We start from the raw sequence: 21439 nt of genomic DNA, 5'->3' as shown, positions 1-21439 counted from the left end.
CACCTGGCGCACCAGACAGGTCTGGATGATCAGCCAAAGAATTCAAGCACATATAGGGGAGCAGAACTAAACTCTGCCTGCCGGTTTCAACCCAAAGCAGCGTGAGTCCCCTTTTGAACCATGGTGAACCTAGCAGGCTCCAGTCAACTTTGCCCTCTGCAGAGCAGAAGTCAAACCTCAGTGAGCATCAGAATTGCCTGGGAGCTTGTCAGCAAGGCCAATTCCAGGGTGCCATCTCCAGAGATTCTGAGCCCGTAGGTCTGGGGTCCAGCCCTTAATCTTCATCTTTAATAGGCTGAGAAGGTGAATCCAGGCCAGGTGCTCCTGGGCTCCCACTTTGGGACCCTCAGCTCCACTGGGGGCCATGTTAACGTTGTGAACAGTGGTTTCTCTGTGGGGCAGCGGGAGAGAGATTTCGTGTCCTCCCACCGGTCTGCCTCCCCAGCAGCCACAGCTTCTCAGCCTTTCAACCGCGTGCTTGACAACAGTGGAGAACAAGCCCTCACTTCCCGGCTGTCTGTTCCCATAGACATGGAGCTAGACTTGGAGCCCAAAGGGCTGTCCACGGATGATTTCCTCATTGCTCTTCAGCCAGCATCGTATCATCACTGGCAAACACCGGGCCCATCGTATGGCAACAGGTTAATGACCTGCCTGAGTACAAGTTATGCGCTGTTAATGGTTCATGGGCGCATATCTGTCGGATGAAGGCTTTGCTATTTTTTGAACAGCTCTACACAAGGAAAGCCTAACAGATTACAAATCAAAAGCGTTTAAGTATATTCTAAAGGCATTTGATAAAGATCAATGCACAGATTATCAAAATTTGAGGGAATTCCCCGGTGGTCCAGGGCTTAGGACTCGGCACTTTCATTGCCAAGGGCCTGGGTTCGATCCCTGGTTGGGGAACTAAGATCCCACCAGCTGGGGAAAAAAAAAAAAGAAAAAATTGAACAAATCCTCAAATGCTGAAGCAAAAGTATTTTGAAGACAATTTAAAATATAAACTCTTAAACAATCTAGCATATTTGAAGACAACTGGAAATATTTAACAGGTATAATGTGGGAATTAAAAGACTATTTTTAAAAAGGCAACAGGTCCTCTTTCCTAAAATTTAAAGCTCCCTTTGCTAAGGAGCTCCCAGCCAGCTAGACACACATAAATGTGGAATTTTCACGTCCCCTGATCTCTAACACCTTTTAGGTAAACACCCATTTTGATCAGTACAATGACTAGCAAGGATTTGGTAACAAGTTGGCATTTTATTTCTTAATGTGATTAATAAGAGTCCGCATATGAATAGAATAGATTTTCCCTCTCTGCCCAGGTGCATTGCCCTGAATTCCCCATTTGCATTCCGTCCCATAGTAGACTTTACTATAGTGCAGTATCTATAGATAGCATAGTATTTCCAATGAGTCTAAAGGCTAAGGTTATGTGTGGCTGAATTTTCACTGGGCCAGAGCACTGATAAATACAGGAGTTTTTTATGCTAGAACTTTCCTCTTGTCTGTTCACAGGACGTAGAGACATTCTCCCTAGACAGGTTCAGTAATGATAGTGATAATTTATGTGCATCTAGAACCACACAGTTTCAAAACAACTCTCATATACATTTTTGTAAGGGTATTGTGACCCTTACAATAACCCTGGGAGGAAGGTGGGGTGAGGGTTCTGTTATACTTTTTTTTAACAGATGAGGAAACTGAGGCCCAACATAAATGGCAGAGTTGGGCCCAAGAACCCAAGTCTTCCTAGTCTTTGTCCAAAGGCTTTCTACTTTCTGGGATCCTTTGTGATGGAAGCTAGGATATTCTAAAACGGATCCTCCTCCTTTTGCACAAACATCTCCCTTTTCTCCATGAAAGCTCCCTCCCGCTATTCTCATCCAACCAGCAGCATGGGCTCCAACAAGGAAACGAATGAAACTTCTCTCACCTTCTCCTGCGGCTTCCGCTCCTGCACGGTGGTCAGGTAGTTGACGGCCGCGTACTCCAGCACCGAGAGGAACACGAACACGAAGCTGACCCAGAGGTAGATGTCCACGGCCTTGATGTAGGACAGGCGGGGCATGGAGGCGTTCACACCCGTGATGATGGTGGACATGGTCAGCACCGTGGTGATCCCTGCAGCATCCAGCTTTAGTTCAGCCACTGACAAGGGTACACAGCTGCCCTCACATTTCACTAAGTCCCTTTTTTTTTCAACTATTAACCCTTTTATATTGATTTTTGTAGTATGTTTCTTCCAAGGTCTTATGATGCTTAAAGAGATTTTATGTATAGTAGTGTGTATATGTCCATCCCAATCTCCCAATTTATCCCTCCCCCTCTGGTAACCATAAGGTCGTTTTCTACATCTGTAACTCTATTTCTGTTTTGTAAATAAGTTCACTAAGTCCCATTTTACATTTGCTCTCTCTTACATCTAATAGGAAGTGGCCAGGGCACGTTTCCAGCTCATAGAGGTGTGAGGATCTGCAGGGATCTGCTCCCGCGCAGCCCACCCATTCTCCTCCCAGCCAACTGCCCGTCCCCTTTCACTCTGAGCCACTTGGGAGCCTGGGTTTCTGCAATGTGGTTGCTAAGATCAGCAGAGCTTCCCAAAGGATCTGCTCAGATGTGGACTTTAAAACAGTGGCTATGAAAATCAACTCTACTTCAATAAAAAAATAAAAATTAAAAAGCAGGGGCTACAGGACCCCTCTCAAGGAACCTTCCCAAATGTCAAGGAAAGAACACATCCTCCCTCATCTGAGTCCAGGAAGACTGTGGAAATTCCTGGAAGCCTGTCATACAGGTTTCTTCTTCACTGTGCCTTGCTGGTCAAACCCTCACATGTCTCAGTGCCCAACCTGATTTTGTCCAAATCTCAATGATGAATTGCAAATGTTTACTCTGGCATTTAGGGTCTGAGAAGGACTAAACCGCAGCTCCAGGGAGTACAGCCCTCTCCTTCCCAGAAATCATGAAATATGGGCCCCGCTCCCAAACTCTCAGTCTGTCTAAATAAGGCCAACAAAGTTTTTGTATTTGCAGAGTAAGTTTGGGCATTTGTCGAATTGTCTTATTTATCAAAGTACTGAGCTCTGATACTGCCAGTGGTGGAAGTCTACACCCCAAGTAGCTGCTATCTTTCTGAAATGATTCGAGCAGAGCTGATGCGGTTTGAGCTCCCTGTGGTTTTCACAGTGTAGTCTGGGAAACTGAGGGCAGTATGTGAATGGAAAGCAAGAAGCAGGAGGAAAGTTCGCTCCTTCTGACTCTGACAGCCCATCGGTTAAGGACCCTGAATGATGATTTTACTTCTCCTTTACATAGTGATTGATTGAAAAAAATAAATAAATAACCACCCTATCACACCTTATCAAATGCTTTTACCCAGGGAAACTCTGGCAGGCACAGCTCTGTGGTCGATCCAGAAGGACACCCAGGACAGCATGACCATCAGGGTGGCGGGAAAGTAGGTTTGCAGCAAGAAGAAGAAGATGTGGCGACGCAACGTGAAGTTAATGTAGAGACGGTTGTACCAGCCTGGGGGACACAGGAAGAAGCCAGTGAGGTTCCATCGCAGAGGCAAAACCAAACTCCTTCCCTGGGGGCCCTTCTTCCCCTGTCATCACACTCATCTTCAGCAGAAAGTTAAAAGTTAATGATCCAAGGGGCTTCCCTGGTGGTCCAGTGGTTAAGAATCTGCCTTCCAATGCAGGGGACGCGGGTTTGATCCCTGGTCAGGGAACTAAGATCCCACAGGCTGCGGGGCAACTAAGCCTGTGTGCCGCAACTACTGAGCTCACACACCACAACTAGAGAGCCCATGCACCACAACTACTGAGCCTGCATGCTCTGGAGCCTGGGCACCACTACCAGAGAGAAGCCTGCACACCACAACGAAGAGCCCGCACGCCGCAGCAAAAAGATCCCGTGTGCCACAACTAAGATCCGGCACAGCCAAAAATAAATTAAAAAGAAAAAAGAGTTAATGATCCAAAAAAAAAATAAAAAAATAGGGAATTCCCTGGCAGTCCCGTGGTTAGGACTCCTTGCTCTCACTGCTGGGGCCCGGGGTCAAACCCTGATCGGGGAACTAAGATCCCACAAGCCTCACAGTGCGGCCAAAAAGAAAAAAGTTAATGATTGGTTGGCTTAGTATAATACATTTCCTTTCTAAAATCTAATCTCTCTGAGTCTCAGTTTTCTCATCTGTAAACTGGGTATACTACGATCTACACCACAGATCTGTTGGGTAGAAATTAGTTAATTCATATAAAGCACTCAAAACAGTGACACATAGTAAAAGTTATACCGGGAACTCTTAAAAATGGTTTTAGAAAGAGAGTTGATTTGAACTTGCCAAGAACAGATGAGAAAAGAAAATTGTGTGGCAATGCACATCAGAGCAAAAGAGAAGAAAGGGATGGGGTGAGCACCATGGGCATAAAGGGAAAGCAGGTGTGGGCTGTCCTGACACCAAGGCAACCTTGGCTGGGACTCGCTCTTCTCCAGTGTTTGATGCTGCAAACAGAAGGGTGGGGCTGGGGGCAGGCGAACGGGGAGATGGTGGCCATGCAGGGGCAGACGGTAGCCCAAAAGCTTCCCACAGCCAGTCCTAGGCTTCTCAGCACTGGGACAAAGGGTAAGGAAGTGAGAAGTCCTCCAGGGTCCTGTGGCTGCTGCAGAGCTGTGTATTGCAGCTCTATATTGCAGAGCTGTGTAGCGTATAAAGGTAGGTTGAAGTCCTAAATCCCACCACCTGTGAATGTGACTTTATTGAGAAATCGGGTCTCTGTACATGTAATCAAAGTAAGACGAGGTCATATTGAGTTACGGTGGCCCATAATCCAGTGACCGGTGTCCTTAAAGAAGAGGGAAGTTTGGACATAGATGCACAGAGACACACCATGGGAAGACCAGAGTCACAGGGAGAATGACACGTGACAACAGAGGCAGAGGTTGGAGTGATGCCATGACCACCAGGAGCTAGTAAGAGGCAAGGAAGGAGTCCTCCCCAGAGCCTTCAGAAGGAGCATGGCGCTCAGGCTTCTGGCCTCCAGCACTGTGAGTGAACACATTTCTATCGTTTCAAGCACCCAGTTTGTGGTACTCTGTTAGGACGGCTCTAGGAAACTAACACAAGGGCTGATGGTGAGATTCAAGAAGAGCGGACAAATGGATCCTCTCAAAACTTCAAACATGGCCCCAAAGTCCAAGAAGAGGTCACATAAGAAATGAACCTATAGCTCTGAATATAGGTAATAAATACATAGGTAAATCCAGTAATAAATACATAAATACACAGGTAATAAATACATTTCCCCATATCGTTAAGTCAAACGAATCAGGTTACAGAATAGCGTGTACACTCTGACCCTACTTTTGTAAAATTACATAATTAAAGCAGGATGTCTGCAAGGGTGTTTGCTGAATTGTTCAGAATGACTACCTCTGACCATGGAAGTTCAGAGGGCAGCAACTTTTAAAGCCTCTGCTTTTAAGTGCTGTTTATGTCCTGTTGGACTGGGCATTATCAGAATGATGAAAAGTTATTTTCATTGGAAGGGGAAAAAGTTAACACTGAAAAAGAATTCTAATGTGATTTCTTCCCCATTTGAATCCGACCGCGGCAGAAGTTAGCTACCAGTGCTGCTGTAGAAGGCCAGTCTGGAAGTGGTGTGGAATTTCTGAATCAGAAACTGAGACAGGGAGATCTTCTCATCTGTTTTCAGGGATTCGTCCCCATTCTTCCAGTACAGCATCAGATCTTCATCTGTATATGCATCTTTGGGAAGAGGAAAATAAGTTAATTTGACTCCTTTTCTTCTGAGGCAGGAGCAACAGGGCCATCCTACCTCAGCCAGGGATTAAATAGGTCTTATCCCTGGCAGGCAGTACTCAGTCTCATAGTTACTAAAATGGCACAGAGAGGGAATAAGGCAAAGATTTGCTATTACGAGTACAGACACTTACAGCTTTCCAGCTCCAAAGAACAGGTCTGGGAGTCCAGGGGAAAGTGGCTGAAATCCATGTTGCACATGGCGGTGACTGTAATCCTAGAACCCAAAAAACCATGTTGGCTCGTGCAGTGAGTTACTGGCTCATATACCTGCCCAGAGTAAGGAGGACAAAGACACGACCAAGGGCAGCTGCCTCTTCATGTCTACTTCAGAAGCTCGGAAACCCAGGACTCTAAGTTAACTGTTTTTTTTTTTTTTTGCCACGCGGTGCAGCACGTGGGATCTTAGCGCCCTGACCAGGGATCGAACCCATGCCGCCAGCATTGGGAGCACTGAGTCTTAACCACTGGACTGCCAGGGAAGTCTCTCTAAGTTAACTTTTAGAGTTTTGTCTTCCGTAGATGATGGTATTTGCTCTGCCCGGATCCCAGCTCCTGAGGCTGCCGGCTGTGCATGGCCCACGCCTGTACCCTTCTCTGGGCATTGCCCGCATCCAGAGACTTGTCTTCCCCAGAGATGCCCGGAGGTTATGCCCTGCCTCCCCAGCCCCGACTCAAGGCTAGTAGCACTGAATTCTGGCGAACTGTACAAGGTGTGGGATGAGACTGTGTAATCACTCAAGTCAGCCCAGAAACCAATCTGCAGTAGCACCTAATAAACAGTAGCTATCGTTATTTTCCTAATTTTTGTTTATTACCAATAATTACCTATTTTTGTTTATTACCAATAAACTAGAATCATAGGCTCTCAGGGGTGGAGGGTACATAGAAGGTCACCATCTCCCTCAGATAATTCAGGTTCAATTAGTCTCCTAACCTAACCTTAAGATCTCCGATGACAGGGAAGTCAGCACCTACTACGGTGGTCATTTCATCTTTAGAAAGTTCTAACTATCATCAGAAGGTTCAGACCCTCCCATGTAACCCACAGACCCAAACACAGTGACAAACTCTTCGGGGCCAAAGGGACAGACCACACATATACATTTGTTTTTTTAAAGAGGGTTTTTTTTTTGTGGTGGTTTTTAAACCAAGAGTTGACTAGCTAATTCATTCCACAAATGCTGTTTTCTCACCTACTGTGAAAAGCACAGTTTAGCTCTGACGATACAGTGGTAAATCAGTCAAACGATCCCTGACTTTGTCCACACATATTAGGATGCCATTGGACACAGAGACCATGACCCCGTGGACAGTTACCTCAGGCTGTACAGCACCTGCCCATCCGGGAACACCCTCAGCATGATGTTGTCCGTGGTGGTGTCGTGGATGAATGACCTTTTGGAGTGAACAAAGAAGACGTCGGGGACCCAGATCTTCTTCACCAGCCGGCCGTCGAAGGTCATGCTCTTATTGCTGGTGCTGGGGAAGACCAGCCGCTCGTCCTTCCAGTAATGCCGCAGGTAGAGGGTCATGGTGAAGTCCTGTGGGAGTGGGGGGGAGACCAGACAGAGATGGCTTACAAAGCTCTCTTCCTGACAGCCGACCCTCCGTCCACCACTGTGACGAACACCTCAGGCTCAGCCTCCAGAGTTGAAGGAAAGAGTTCTGCAGCCCTGCGGGATGACGCTCAAGGCAATGGCGCTGCTGCCACAGGAAAGAGAATGGCTCATGTTTGTGCCTCATGAGGTTGGAGCCCAAGAGACAGCACAGCCCCTCCTTCAGGCTTTGCAAAGGAAAATGGCAGCTGTGATGCCCACAGCCTGCCCTGGGGCCAGCAGGGCTGGATTCCCACAAAGCCCTGCACTCTCACCTAGACCTTTGCACGCATGGCTCCTTACCTATTGGCTAACCATTCAATTCAACTTAGCAGACATTTCCGGAAACCTGGACAGTCAAGTGTCCCATTTTGCCTTTTTTTGTGTGTGTGTGTGTGGCCACACTGCGTGGCATGCGGGATCTTAGTTCCCTGACCAGGGCTCAAACCTATGCCCCCCTGCAGTGGAAGCATGGAGTCTTAACCACTGGACCACCAGGAAAGTCCCAAGTGTCCAATTTTGGAGGGTTTCTACCATTAGGCTTGTAGGATCTTTAAAAGCAGAATTGTTTCCTGCCCACCACTGAATCTCCAGACCCTAGTTTAGTGCCTGGCAAGGCACAATAGTGGATGCTCAATAAATATCTGCAGAATGGAAAAATGGGGGGAAATGAATGAATGAGGAGATGGGCAGCTGCATGTCTAGTATAATTTCAGCCTGAAAGCTTATCCTGTTAAAAAGTGTCTCCTCGTCTGCATAGCTGGTGCCTGAAACCAAGAGTGTAGCCCTTACACTGCAGCCAGAGCTAATACATGAACGCCAATGAATAAATAACTACCCAGAAGAGCTTGTTCCAGGAGCAGGTGAAGGAAGGCTGGAAGGATGCATGCGGTGGCCCACGTCTGCTCTGCCAACCACACCCAGGCTCCTCCTGCCTGTCCCGGAGGCCCGCCCGTGGAGGGGAGCACCGCCCCACTGGCCCCTCTCTTCCCCGTTTTGTCCGCCACTCTTTCAGTTTGCAAACTCCCTGTTCTTCTGCCTCAGAGACCTCGTACGCGCTCTTGCTTGGCCCTCCCTACAGCTGTCAGGTCTCAGCTGAAACGAGGCTTCTTCAAAGACGCTCCGGTGCCCGCCTGAGCCTGCTGGGCGCTGCCAAGGAGTGAGCGGGGAAGCCGTGCTCCCGGCGGGCGCTGACGCGCAGAGACCTGCAGAATTTGAAGGGGAACACGTCCGCCTCCCGCGCTCCTCCAAGTGTGGCGGGTCCGGCCCCTCACACCGCTAAAGGGGCGTGTTCAGAACGTAGAGGGCTGGGCCTCACTCCCAGAGACCGAATCAGGAAGTCTGGGGCGGGGCCTGGGATCTGCATTTAACACCCCCGCCCCCCCCCCCCCCCCCCCACTCCCGGGCCCCCAAGTTATTTTTACCCATGAAGCTGCAGAAGCCAGGCTCTGGATTTTACTAAACCTGGGCCAACCTCCAAATCCCGGTTTCATCCCCTGCAGCAGCTCTGGCCCCGCCCCCAGACTCAGCCTGCCCCAGCGTGGCCCCACCCACCGCAGGCCCCCAATGGACCTCGGCCACAGCAGCCCGCCCCGGCGTTGCCTGCCGAGCGCGCCTCGTACCATGTCCACCTCCGAGATGCTGTCCAGGCTCTCCAGCTGCACGTCCACGCCCACCGGGATGGCAGGGCCTGCAGAGGGGCAAAGACGGCTGGTTAAGGCGCCTTCCTCTCTAGCACTGCGCAAGCAGACAGCCCCTACCCCCTTCCCAGGGGAGCCTGAGCAGAGCAGGGGTGAGGCAGTGGTTCAGATTCCATGAGGGTTTCCTTGCTACTTCCTGGCAGGTTGGGTGGCTGAGCTTTCTCCATGAGGGCGGGGACTGTGTCTACCTTAAGTGCCTTTCCTGTGCCAACATGGGTGTTTAACCCATGCTTGTTGCATGAGTGGATGAGCTGGATTATGTATGTTTATGCTTCCATAAAATGTGTTTTTAGATTTTAATATTAAAAAAGTCTTAAATGGGGAAAACAAAAAACCTGTGTCTGTCAAGCATATTAATGAATGCTGTTCCATTCACAGGCAAAAAAATGTCTCTGAGAGCGTCAGGTGGCATCTGGGCGGGGCCTTCTGAGAGGAAGGCATTGTCTGGAGGCCAGCCCACTGCACCTGGGTCCTCTGGGCCCTGGCCAGGGAGTGCAGGACCAGGGCCTGCCGACCCACCGTGGTCTGAGCTGGGAGAAGCTTAGGGTGGCAGGGGGAGTCTGGGTCTCAGGGAATGAGGACTGGGAGGGCCGGGGACTTTGGCTGAGGGCAGAGGAGGAGGATCAGAGATCCTGACAGGCTCTGGTGGGCCAGGGCACTGAATGGGCTCACCGACTCTCCCCAAACCTCCCCCGTGGTAGGTTTGCTAAGACTTGCAATCCCACCATGAAAGATTTGGGGCTTTTGGCTGAGCCCGATAGAATGGGAGCATTTTATTTATTACTGGTGGGATTTAGTGGCTATTTTCTGCGTGCTTAAACATGAAAGCAAATGAGCACAACCTTTTTTTTTTTTTTTTTTTTTTTTTAAACCAGGGATCGAACCCGGGCCCACAGCAGTGAAAGCACCGAGTCCTAACCACTGGACCGCCAGGGAATTCCCACAACATTTTATTTTTTATTTTTACTTTTCCCCTCCCAGATAAATTGGGTCATAAGCTGATCTTTTTATTTTCCTGTGCTCTCAACTGAGGGCTCAGGTCAGGGCCCATGAGAGATCACTGCTCTAACAGCCGGAGCCTTCTCTCCCTCCAGGCTCCAGGAGGGCACTGAAGGGGTAGAGTGGAATGGCCAGTGTGAGGCTGAAGCCCCCTCCTCAGGGCTGACTGGCCTGCCTTCCTCCCCCGAGGGGCCTGCAACACGAGGGAGGGTCTGCCAGCAGCCTGGCTGGGGCCCCCTCCCAGCACCCAGACTCCTGAGCCCCTGTGCAAGACCAAGTGTTCCCAACATCACCATGGGAAGCAGGGCTGGTTAATTCCCCGTCCTCTGGACGGACCTTCCTTCACTTGAGACCTTAAAACAGCCCAGGGCTGGAGCTCCTAACCCTCATCACCTTTCCCCCTTGTTCCCTTTCTCTAAAGTGCCACATCCTGTCGTCCCAAGAGCCAAAGGGCAGAAACAGTATAGCCATCACCCTCTTTGGACCCAGTTCCCTGTGGCCTGGTTTTCAGATAATGGGCACAGTGTTTGACCAGCAGCTGGTTTTGGCAAAGAACATTTTCCAGATAAAATACAACAGCTTGCTTGGTGCCTGTCACTGTGTCTCTCTGTCCCCGGGGCCTGCCTTGCTCTCCGCGGTTCCAGCTGTCCTTTGGAAAGAAATTTGATAAAGGCTGTGAGGGTGGCGTTCAGGCTCTGGAGGTATTGCCCACATGGGAGTGCAGGTCTGGCTCCAAGGATCCTGGGTTGTTGGAAAACATCTGTGTGCTCAGGAGGCTCCAGAGCTGCACTCGGGGACTCGCACCCCAAGCTTGAACGGGACCAACAGCTCTGCCCTCCTTGGTCCAAGTGCAATGGAGGTGACCTTTGCCTTTGACTTGCCCCGCAGCCCAAGGCTAATGCTCCGCCCCCAGGTTCTCCCGAACTCTTCATTTTGTGGCCCTTCCCAACCTGATTTTCGAGAAATTCTTCCAAATTACTGGTCTTTCTCCTTTTTCCGTGAACAGTTTTATGTTTAGAGTATGATTGAGTCCTGTAAGGTGTTTGTTAGAAAGAAAATAAACTAACTAGGCATTTGTGCCTTGGCCCCTGAACACTGACGTGGGTTTTTCTACTTTCAGAGAGGGATCTGGTGAGCCAAATGGAAGTCACTGGTGGAATTTCAGGCAGTATAGCCAGTGAGGCAACAAATTCAGAAGGGAAATACGTGTTTAGCCAAGAGCTTTTCTTGGTTCCTAGCCTTTCTGCAATTATTTCTCCTCACATGATCCTGGAAAGCACACGTTAGGGATTTATCCATTTTTGAAATAAAGCTATATGTCATTTCTTCTCCACTGACTCTACAAGAATAAATGTGAGGTAGAATTTTAAGACAAATTAAAACAGAATTTGCCAACAGGCATCCTGCCCTAAATGAAGGTGTTTTTCAAGCAGAAGGAGCATGATCCAGAAAGAAAGCTGGAGATGCAAGAATGAATAAAGACCAACAAAAATAGTGAATATATGTATGATTCTAAGGGAACACTGACTATATAAAACAATATTAACCATGTGTTGTAGGATTGAAAACACTAAATAAAAATACACAACATTTAAGAAGGGAGAGGTATAAATGGAGTGAAAGTGTTCTGAGGTCTTTGCATTGTCTGGAGGACAGTAAAAATAGTTAATTAACATACTAGTACTATAAGCCAAAGATTCATGTTGTTTTCTAGGGAACCACAAAATAAAGTAGTAAGGGTATATATTTTCAAAACTAAAATAGGAAAGCCAAAATAGGTATAACCAAAAATAATCAGTCTAAAAGAAAGCAAGAAAGGAAGGAGAAAAAAAAAGAGAAAACATAAAGAATAGGTTAGACAATAAAAAGGATATGATAGGATGATAGATTTAGAACCAATATATAAATTATTCAATAAATGTAAATGATCTAAATGCTCCAGTTAAATATTTTCATACTTGATAATTCAGAAATGTTGAAAGTTTATCAAGCTGGATCAAGAAACAAAATCTGGGACTTCCCTGGCAGTCCAGTGGTTAGGACTCCATGCTTCCACTGCAGGGGGCACGGGTTCGATCCCTGGAACCCTAGTTGGGGAACTAAGATTCCGCAGGCCACGTGGTATGGCCAAAAACAAACGAACAAACAAAAAGTCATCAAGCTGCACTTATGTTGTCTGACTCTTCCATTAAATATATTTTCCTTAAAAAAACAAAACAAATACAAACAAACAAACAAAAAGAAACAAAATCCAGCTTCATGCTGTTTAAAGAGACACACTGGAAATATAAGAGGGAGGGACTTCCCTGGCGGTCCAGTGGTTGGTTAAGACTCCACGCTTCCACTGCAGGGGGTGCGGGTTCAGTCTCTGGTCTGGGAACTAAGATCCCACATGCCACGGTGTGGCCAAAAAAAAAAAAAAAAGAAAATATAAGATGGAGAAAAGATAAGATACAACATGAAAGGATGCAAACATACAACACGCAAAGAATAAATGAAAGAAAGTGGGTGTAGCTATATTATATCAAGTAAAGTAGACTTAAAGATAGATGAAATAGAGATAAGAGGGTCATTTCATAATAATAAATTATTCAATTCACCAATAAAATATAACAATTCTTAATTTGTGTGCATTTAATGATACTGAAATAGCATAAACTAAAAATACCTAAGTGTACTAAACACAAAAATGTTTTAAAAATTAAGATTGAGATTTTTTACATAAAACTGGAAACTTTTGGAATCAATCAATATAATTTTCCACATTTGCTGATTAAGATACAGGAAAAGCCTTTGCTAAAATCAGTACCCGTTTATAATTTTGAAAAATATAGGAATAGAAAGGAACTTCCTTAATCTGAAAAGGGATAACTACCAAAAAATAGCTACAGTAAACATCATATTTAATGATAAAATGTTGTAAGATTTCCTTTAAGATTGAGTATGTCTGTTAATGCGACTTCTGTTCAACATTGTTCTAAAGGTCCTAGACAATATAATAAGGCAAGAAATGAAAAAAAGTTATGACAACTAGGACAAAAGAGCCACTATTTGTATTAGATTGGGTATATAAATTTTTTTAAAATCAGCAGATAAATTGTTAGACTTAATATGAGATTTTAATGAGGATGTTGAATACAAGGTCAGTATACAAATATCAGTTGTATTGCTATACGCCAGCAAAGTTAGAAAAAGAAATTTTTTCAAAAATACCACTTACGAGTAGCATCAAAAATACCTAGGAATAGGTACCTAGAAATAAATCTAACAAAATATCTGAATGTCCTCTATGAAGAAAACTATGAAATACTGAGAGAAATGAAAGAAGACCTAAGTAATAATGTTCATGGATTGGAAGATTCAATATTGCAAAGATATTAATTACCCCATATTAAACTATAGACTCAATGCAATTCTAATCAAAACCCCCTTAGGTTTTCTTGTGGAACTTGGCAAAGAGATTATTAGGAAATTCAAAGTTCCAATGGCAGTCCTTCTTGAAGGAAAAGAGGGTGGGAGGATTTGCTCTACCAGATATCAAGATTTACTATAGAAATACAGTAATAAGCGGTGAAGCACCAGCATAAAAACGGACAAATTGACAAATGGAACAGAGTGGAGAGTCCAGAAACAGACACATACCTTTATGTACACCTGACTTATTATAAAGATATCACTGCAGGGCTTCCCTGGTGGCGCAGTGGTTAAGAACCTGCCTGCCAATGCAGGGGACATGGGTCCCTGGTCCAGGAAGATCCCACATGCCGTGAACAACTAAGCCCATGAGCCACAACTACGGAGCCCTGTGCCACAACTACTGAAGCCCGTGCACCTAAAGCCCGTGTTCCGCAACAAAAGAAGCCACCGCAAATGAGAAGCCGGCACACTGCAATGAAGAGTAGCCCCCGCTCACTGCAACTAGAGAAAGCTCGCAACGCAGCCAAAAATAAAAAAATAAATTAAATAAATTTATTTTAAAAAAAGATATCACTGCAGATCATTAGAGAGGGAATAGTATCTTCAATAACTAATGCTGAGACAATGTGTATATGAAAATCATGCAACGTGCGAAACAACTCCAAGTGGACTGCAGATCCAAAGGTGAGATGCAAAATAACAAAACAGGATAGCAATGTACTTCTTTATCAAGACACAAAAAGCACTACCTTTAAGAAAAAGATCAGTAAATTTACATTAAAATTAAGACTATCTGGCAAAACTAATCCTTGGTGTTAGAAGCCAGCATAATGGTTGGCCATGGTGAGGGGATAGTGACAAGGGGAGAAGGAGACTTCTGGAATTCTGGAGATACTGTTTCTTGGTCGAGGTGCTGGTTGCATGAATGTGTTCACTTTTTGATAATTCACTAAGCTGAACACTTATGATTTGTGCACTTTTCTGTATATGTGTTGCAGTTCAATAAAAAATTTTCATCGAAAAAATCAAGAACTCTTGTTTTTCAAAGACACCATGAAGAAAGTGAAAAAACAAGAGTTTTTCAGAGTGGAAGATATTCACTGTATATATAACGGGCAAAGGGCTCATATACAGAATATAAAAATAACTCCTAAGAGTTCCATTCAGAAAAAATCAGACAATCCAATACAAAAAGGGGCAAGAGATTTGAATATGCATTTTGCAAAAGAAGAAATAAACAATAGACAAATGAGAAAGTACTCAATTGCATTAATAGCTCCCTTAGAACCACAATGAGTTATTACTACTATATACTAACAAACTTGGCTCATATGAGAGTAGCTACACCAAGTGTTGATAAGGATATGGAGCAACAGGAACGCTCATACTCTGCCAGTGGTGGGTGTAAATTGGTACAACTACCTTAGAAGGCATTATCCAGCAAAATGGAAGATATATAAACCTCATGACGCAGTCTATCTACAGAATAGGATACATACATTGTGGTATATCCATACAATGGAATGTATAGTTACACGCAAAAACATGGATGAATACACACTATAAAATTTTCATCACTGCAGGTTGCATGGCTTGACTTTTCTTCCATGGCCCTTCCCTTTCCTTGAGGACTTCTTGCAAAGTCTGAGTTAATTTGAAATATTGGTTGAGACCCTTTCCCTTATTGTTGGGTGTAATCAAACATTTCGGTTTTAAAATAGGCCTGACTTTTCTCATGGTGAGCACTGCTTCCTGAGCAGGCAGTGAGTGCCATGTGGCAGGCATTTAACCATCCACCTGGGGTGGGGTGGGCGAGGCTGGACTCAGTCAGGGGCTCTCCCTTCCACAAGCAGCATCAGCGTCACCAGGCATTTGTTAGAGATGCAGTTCTTGGACCCCGCCCTGAGCCTCCTGCACCAGAGACATCACAAGTGCTGCAGTGATGCTGATCCGCAGTCAAGTCTGAGGGCACTGGACAACTGAACTTTAAGGAACCCCCAGGAGTGAGATTTTACAATGTCCCATGTCCTCCTGGTTACCATTTTTCTCTTGTTTTCAAACTTTTTCACGATCCGCTCTCCACCAGCTGGCTCCACTTCCTACCTATCCATGCCTTCCTTCCCCCATAATACTTGCTGAGTCGAGCAGTCTTTTCCCAAGCCTTGGGTCCCTGACCTCCCTCCCATGACCACCCTCCTTAGCTGAAACCGCCTCCCTCTTCCATCTCTGTGACACAGCTCTTCCCTTGCTCCTTCTCTGAGGTCCTTGGGCCCCTTCTCTTCCCCTGTCATTCAGCCCCTCCCACAGCTAACTCTCTGCTTAAAGCTGATGATTCTCAGTCTCCCTCCTGGGCTCCATCTCTGACCCGGACTCTGACCCTGTTGTTGTTGAAGTCTAAAAGAAGTCTCCCCTGGATATCTAACCAAGTTCTTAAATTTAACATCCCAAACAGACTTGTCTAGTCGGGGCCCAGCCCTGCCCCACTGCCCAGCACCCTGTCCTTCAGGCGCACGGTGACCTGCTTGGTCACTGGGGTTAAATGGGGTCAGGGAGGGAAGGAGTGAGATTGCCTGGAGGGGATTGCAGGGGAGGAAGAGGCCAGGAAGAGGAGTTTAATTTTAAGGGAAGGAGCGAGTAGGAGTGAAACTGAGTTCCTCTGCCGAGTTTATCATTAACCCCTCGATCCAAAACTTTGTTCCCTTTCTTGTCCTGCCCTTGTTCCCCTGATGATTGAGGAGTATCAGAGAAATGTGGCGATTGAAACTGAACCGGTCCCTGTGAGGCCCTCTTGGGTACAATACCCCCTACCATGTGCCCCATTTCTTTTTTGTAGAAAAAGGCTTTATTCTCCTAGGCCTTCCCTGAGTGCCAGACTCAAGCAGTTACTAATCAGGGAAGTGAGGGAATGCAGAAACAAAGGAAAAGCAGTCAGGCAAGAAAAGTAATGATAGCTTAAACAATAGTTCAGCGATGAAACAGAGTCCTAGTTCCTCTTCAAGGGGTATATATAATGATCTGACCCATATCTTTGAGCTGTTCTGCAGAAACTAAGACCCCCCCCCACCCAAGTGGAGGATGGTGATTACATGCAGACTGGTTGGAACCAAAAGGCTGATGATTAAGATTCCCAAAACCTCTCCCTGTTACCCCGCCACCAACCAAACCGAAGGAAGTCCACAAGTTGCAACACTTACTCCAAATGTTGCCTTTAGAAACCCTTCCCTGAAAGGAATCAGGGTGGTCGGGTCTTTGGAGCACAAGCTGCCCTTCACCACAACCCAGTGACAGTAGATTGACTTTGCTATGAGGTGGCCAAGTGGACCCAAGTTCAATTTGGTAACGGGAACAGGGTGTGAGTGTAAGTGAGGGTTTGTGCTCCAGAAGGGAAGGGCCAAGGGCACTGAGGAGGAATCAGAGGGGTCTCCTCTGAGGGCAGCAGATCCTGGGAAGAAGGCTGCTGGAGACCCAGAAGGCTGGCTTTCTCCCTAGCTTTGGCTCTCTAACCCGTTCACTGTAACAGTGAAGCACTAGACCTTACCCAGCATGGGGAAGAGGGGAGGCAGAGCCAGGGAGGCCCGAGAAGCGTTCGGGGAGGAGACCCCAGCTCCAAAACGAGGCATGACCCTACCTTGAACTGGCTCCATGGGCCTCAGCTGGGCCAGCTGAGTGGCATTTGGGGCCTTGGTGGCCAGACTCCTGTAGCTTGGAAGTTCAGGGGTTGAACCCCTCCTAGGAAGAAGGCTACAGAGTAAAGCATGGGAGCATTCGGGAGGGTCTCCACTCACAGTCTGGGTGCCCCAAACACAGAGGGCACCTTAAATGGGGGTGGAGCGAAAGTATACTGGGTGAAACACATGTGTTCCTAGAAAATTCCCTAGGAAGGCATCACATTGGAGACAGTCCAGCTGGAGACGTAACTAGGCACTAACCTTGCAAAGTGACACAGCAGTTGTGATATCGTGATGTGATATTGTGATATAATGAGAAATATGTATTTGGTCCTCAGCCCCAGTTCCCGGCACAGAGCTCCTAAAACCCTTGTAACTTCCTGAGTGAGAGGGGTGAGAGGAGTGTATTTTGTTATTTATAACAACCCCTTACCAACCACACCTGAGTTTATGCTAGTGTGGTGGCTCTCGGTGGGCTCCTGGATAGTTTCAAGATGGGGCTGGTTGCCGAGGAACAACCATGTGATTAGAGGGTTGGAACTTCAGCCCCGCCTCCCAACTCCCAAGGAGGGGGAGGGGTGAGGGGCTGGAGGTTGAGTTAATCACCAGTGGCCAATGATTTCATCAATCATGTCTACAGAGTGGAACCTCCATAAAACCCCTGAACAATAGGGTTCGGTGAGCTTCCTGGTTGGTGAACAGAGCTGCATGCCAGGAAGGTAGTGCCCCCAACTCCGCGGGACAGAAACCCCTGAGCTCAGGACCCTTCCGGTCCTGACCCTATGCCCCTGTTCATCCGCTATCCATCTGTGTCTTATATAATGTTCTTTATAATAAGCCGGGAACCATAAATAAAGTGTCTCCCTGATTCTATGAGCCATTATAGCAAATTATCACACCTGAGAAGGGGGTTGTGGGAACCCTCAATTTTGCAGCCAAGTCGGAGAGAAGTGCAGGTAACTTGGGGACCCACTACTTGTGATTGGTATCTGAAGTGGGGGGCAGTCTTCTGGGACTGAACCCTTAACCTGTGGTGTCTGCACTAACCCCAGGTAGTGTTAGAACTGAATTACACTGTAGGACACCCAGCTGGTGTCCACAGACAACAGGGGAATTGCTTGGTGCGGAAAACCCACACATTAGAGTCAGAAGCGTTGTGAGCAGAACAGATCATAGTAGTAATAACAGTACAAGCCTTTATCCCAGGAGAGGCCCTAAGGGAGCGTGTGCTGTGAGTCTGGGAGGCCCGGCCATGCGCTCCCCGGGGCCGTAGCCATGTCTTTATCACGTCAGCAACCAGTGCTTTGATGCACTGCCTCCACCATCCCCTTCCCCCCAACACACACACACACACACACACACACACACACACACGGTCTCTGCTGTGCTCAGTGCTTCCTGTAGGACACTTGAGTCCATCCTCATGACAATCTGGTGAGGAAGGTACTGATATTACCTTCATTCTACAGGTGAGAATCTGAGGACTAGAGAGGCAACGGAGGTTCCCATCAGAGAGAGGCACACTGCAAGCTGATCCCAGAGGTCCACCTCCAGAGCCCCTGCTCTAATGAATGCATTATGCTGACCAGAGCATTCCTTTTTTTTTTTTTAATTTTATTAAAAAAATTTTTTTTATACAGCAGGTTCTTATTAGTTATCTATTTTATACATATTAGTGTATACATGTCAATCCCAATCTCCCAATTCATCACACCACCAGCCCCCCCTCCCACCCCCTCACCCCCACTCCCCACTTTCCCCCCTTGGTGTCCATACGTTTGTTCTCTATATCTGTGTCTCTATTTCTGCCCTGCAAACCGGTTCATCTGTACCATTTTTCTAGATTCCACATATATGCGTTAATATACGATATTTGTTTTTCTCTTTCTGACTTACTTCACTCTGTATGACAGTTTCTAGGTCCATCCACGTCTTTACAAATGACCCAATTTCGTTCCTTTTCATGGCTGAGTAATATATGTACCACATCTTCTTTATCCATTCATCTGTCGATGGGCATTTAGGTTGATTCCATGCCCTGGCTATTGTAAATAGTGCTGCAATGAACACTGGGGTGCATGTGTCTTTTTGAATTATGATTTTCTCTGTGTATAGACCCAGTAGTGGGATTGCTGGGTCATATGGTAATTCTATTTTCAGTTTTTTAAGGAACCTCCATACTGTTCTCCATAGTCGCTGTATCAATTTACATTCCCACCAACAGTGCAAGAGGGTTCCCTTTTCTCCACACCCTCTCCAGCATTTGTTCTTTGTAGATTTTCTGATGATGCCCATTCTAACTGGTGTGAGGTGATACCTCATTGTAGTTTTGATTGGCATTTCTCTAATAATTAGTGATTTCGTGCAGCTTTTCATGTGCCTCTTGGCCATCTGTATGTCTTCTTTAGAAATGTCAATTTAGGTCTTCTGCCCATTTTTGGATTGGGTTGTTTGTTTTTTTGATATTGAGCTGCATGAGCTGTTTATGTATTTTGGACATTAATCCTTTGTCTGTTGATTCATTTGCAAATATTTTCTCCCATTCTGAGGGTTGGCTTTTGGTCTTGTTTATAGTTTCCTTTGCTGTGCAAAAGCTTTTAAGTTTCATTAGGTCCCATTTGTTTATTCTTGTTTTTATTTCCATTTCTCTAGGAGGTGGGTCAAAAACGATCTTGCTGTGATTTATGTCAAAGAGTGTTTTTCCTACGTTTTCCTCTAAGAGTTTTATAGTGTCCTGTCTTACATTTAGGTCTTTAATCCATTTTGAGTTTATTTTTGTGTATGGTGTTAGGGAGTGTTCTAATTTCATTCTTTTGCATGTAGCTGTCCAGTTTTCCCAGCACCACTTATTGAAGAGACTGTCTTTTCTCCATTGTATATCCTTGCCTCCTTTGTCATAGATTAGCTGACCGTAGGAGCGTGGGTTTATCTCTGGGCTTTCTATCCTGTTCCATTGATCTATATTTCTGTTTTTGTGCCAGTACCATATTGTCTTGATTACTGTAGCTTTGTAGTATAGTCTGAAGTCAGGGAGTCTGATTCCTCCAGCTCTGTTTTTTTCCCCTCAAGATTGCTTTGGCTATTTGGGATCTTTTGTGTCTCCATACAAATTTTAAGATTTTTTTGTTCTAGTTCTGAAAAAAAAGCCATTGGTAATTTGATAAGGATTGCACTGAATCTGTAGATTGCTTTGGGTAGTATAGTCATTTTCACAATATTGATTCTTCCAATCCAAGAACATGGTATATCTCTCCATCTGTTGGTATCATCTTTAATTTCTTTCGTCAGTGTCTTATAGTTTTCTGAGTACAGGTCTTTTACCTCCTTAGGTAGGTTTATTCCTAGGTATTTTATTCTTTTTGTTGCAATGGTGAATGGGATTGTTTCCTTAATTTCTCTTTCTGATCTTTCATTGTTAGTGTATAGGAATGCAAGAGATTTCTGTGCATTAATTTTGTAACCTGCAACTTTACTAAATTCATTGATTAGCTCTAGTAGCTTTCTGGTGGCACATTTAGAATTATCTATGCATAGTATCATGTCATCCACAAACAATGACAGTTTTAATTCTTCTTTTCCAATTTGTAGTCCTTTTATTTCTTTTTCTTCTCTGATTGCCATGGCTAGGACTTCCAAAACTATGTTGAATAATAGCGGCGAGAGTGGACATCCTTGTCTTGTTCCTGATCTTAAAGGAAATGGTTTCAGTTTTTCACCATTGAGAATGATGTTTGCTGTAGGTTTGTCATATATGGCCTTTATTATGTTGAGGTAGGTTCCCTCTATGCCCACTTTATAGAGAGTTTTTATCATAAATTGGTGTTGAATTTTGTCAGAAGCTTTTTCTGCATCTATTGAGATGATCATATGGTTTTTATTCTTCAATTTGTTAATATGGTGTATCACATTGATTGATTTGCGTATATTGAAGAATCCTTGCATCCCTGGGATAAATCTCACTTGATCATGGTGTATGATCCTTTTAATGTGTTGTTGGATTCTGTTTGCTAGTATTTTGTTGAGGATATTTGCATCTATATTCATCTGTGATATTGGTCTGTAATTTTCCTTTTTTGTAGTACTTTGTCTGATTTTAGTATCAGGGTGACGGTGGCCTCTTAGACTGAGTTTGGGAGTGTTCCTTCCTCTGCAATTTTTTGGAAGAGTTTGAGAAGGATGGGTGTTAGCTCTTCTCTAAATGTTTCAATTCACCTGTGAAGCCAT

General features: G+C 45.6%; 1 protein-coding gene across 1 annotated transcript in view; it reads right to left on the bottom strand.

The window, feature by feature from the left end:
* Window positions 1-21439, bottom strand: part of GABRR2 (gamma-aminobutyric acid type A receptor subunit rho2) — a 44393-nt gene that overhangs the window by 2653 nt on the left and 20301 nt on the right. The window contains exons 3-9 of the mRNA XM_061207033.1: window positions 9054-9121; window positions 7154-7377; window positions 5968-6050; window positions 5639-5779; window positions 3382-3534; window positions 1931-2127; window positions 1782-1784 (exon numbers count right to left, since the gene is read on the bottom strand). Coding sequence (XP_061063016.1) covers window positions 1782-1784; window positions 1931-2127; window positions 3382-3534; window positions 5639-5779; window positions 5968-6050; window positions 7154-7377; window positions 9054-9121 — 869 coding nt within the window. The remainder of the gene's footprint in view (window positions 1-1781; window positions 1785-1930; window positions 2128-3381; window positions 3535-5638; window positions 5780-5967; window positions 6051-7153; window positions 7378-9053; window positions 9122-21439) is intronic.

Source organism: Eubalaena glacialis, chromosome 12 (genome assembly GCF_028564815.1).
Source record: "Eubalaena glacialis isolate mEubGla1 chromosome 12, mEubGla1.1.hap2.+ XY, whole genome shotgun sequence".
In the NCBI taxonomy this organism is placed as follows: domain Eukaryota; kingdom Metazoa; phylum Chordata; class Mammalia; order Artiodactyla; family Balaenidae; genus Eubalaena; species Eubalaena glacialis.
The sequence above is the reverse complement of the archived record's forward strand: the minus strand, read 5'-3'. Positions and strand labels throughout refer to the sequence as shown.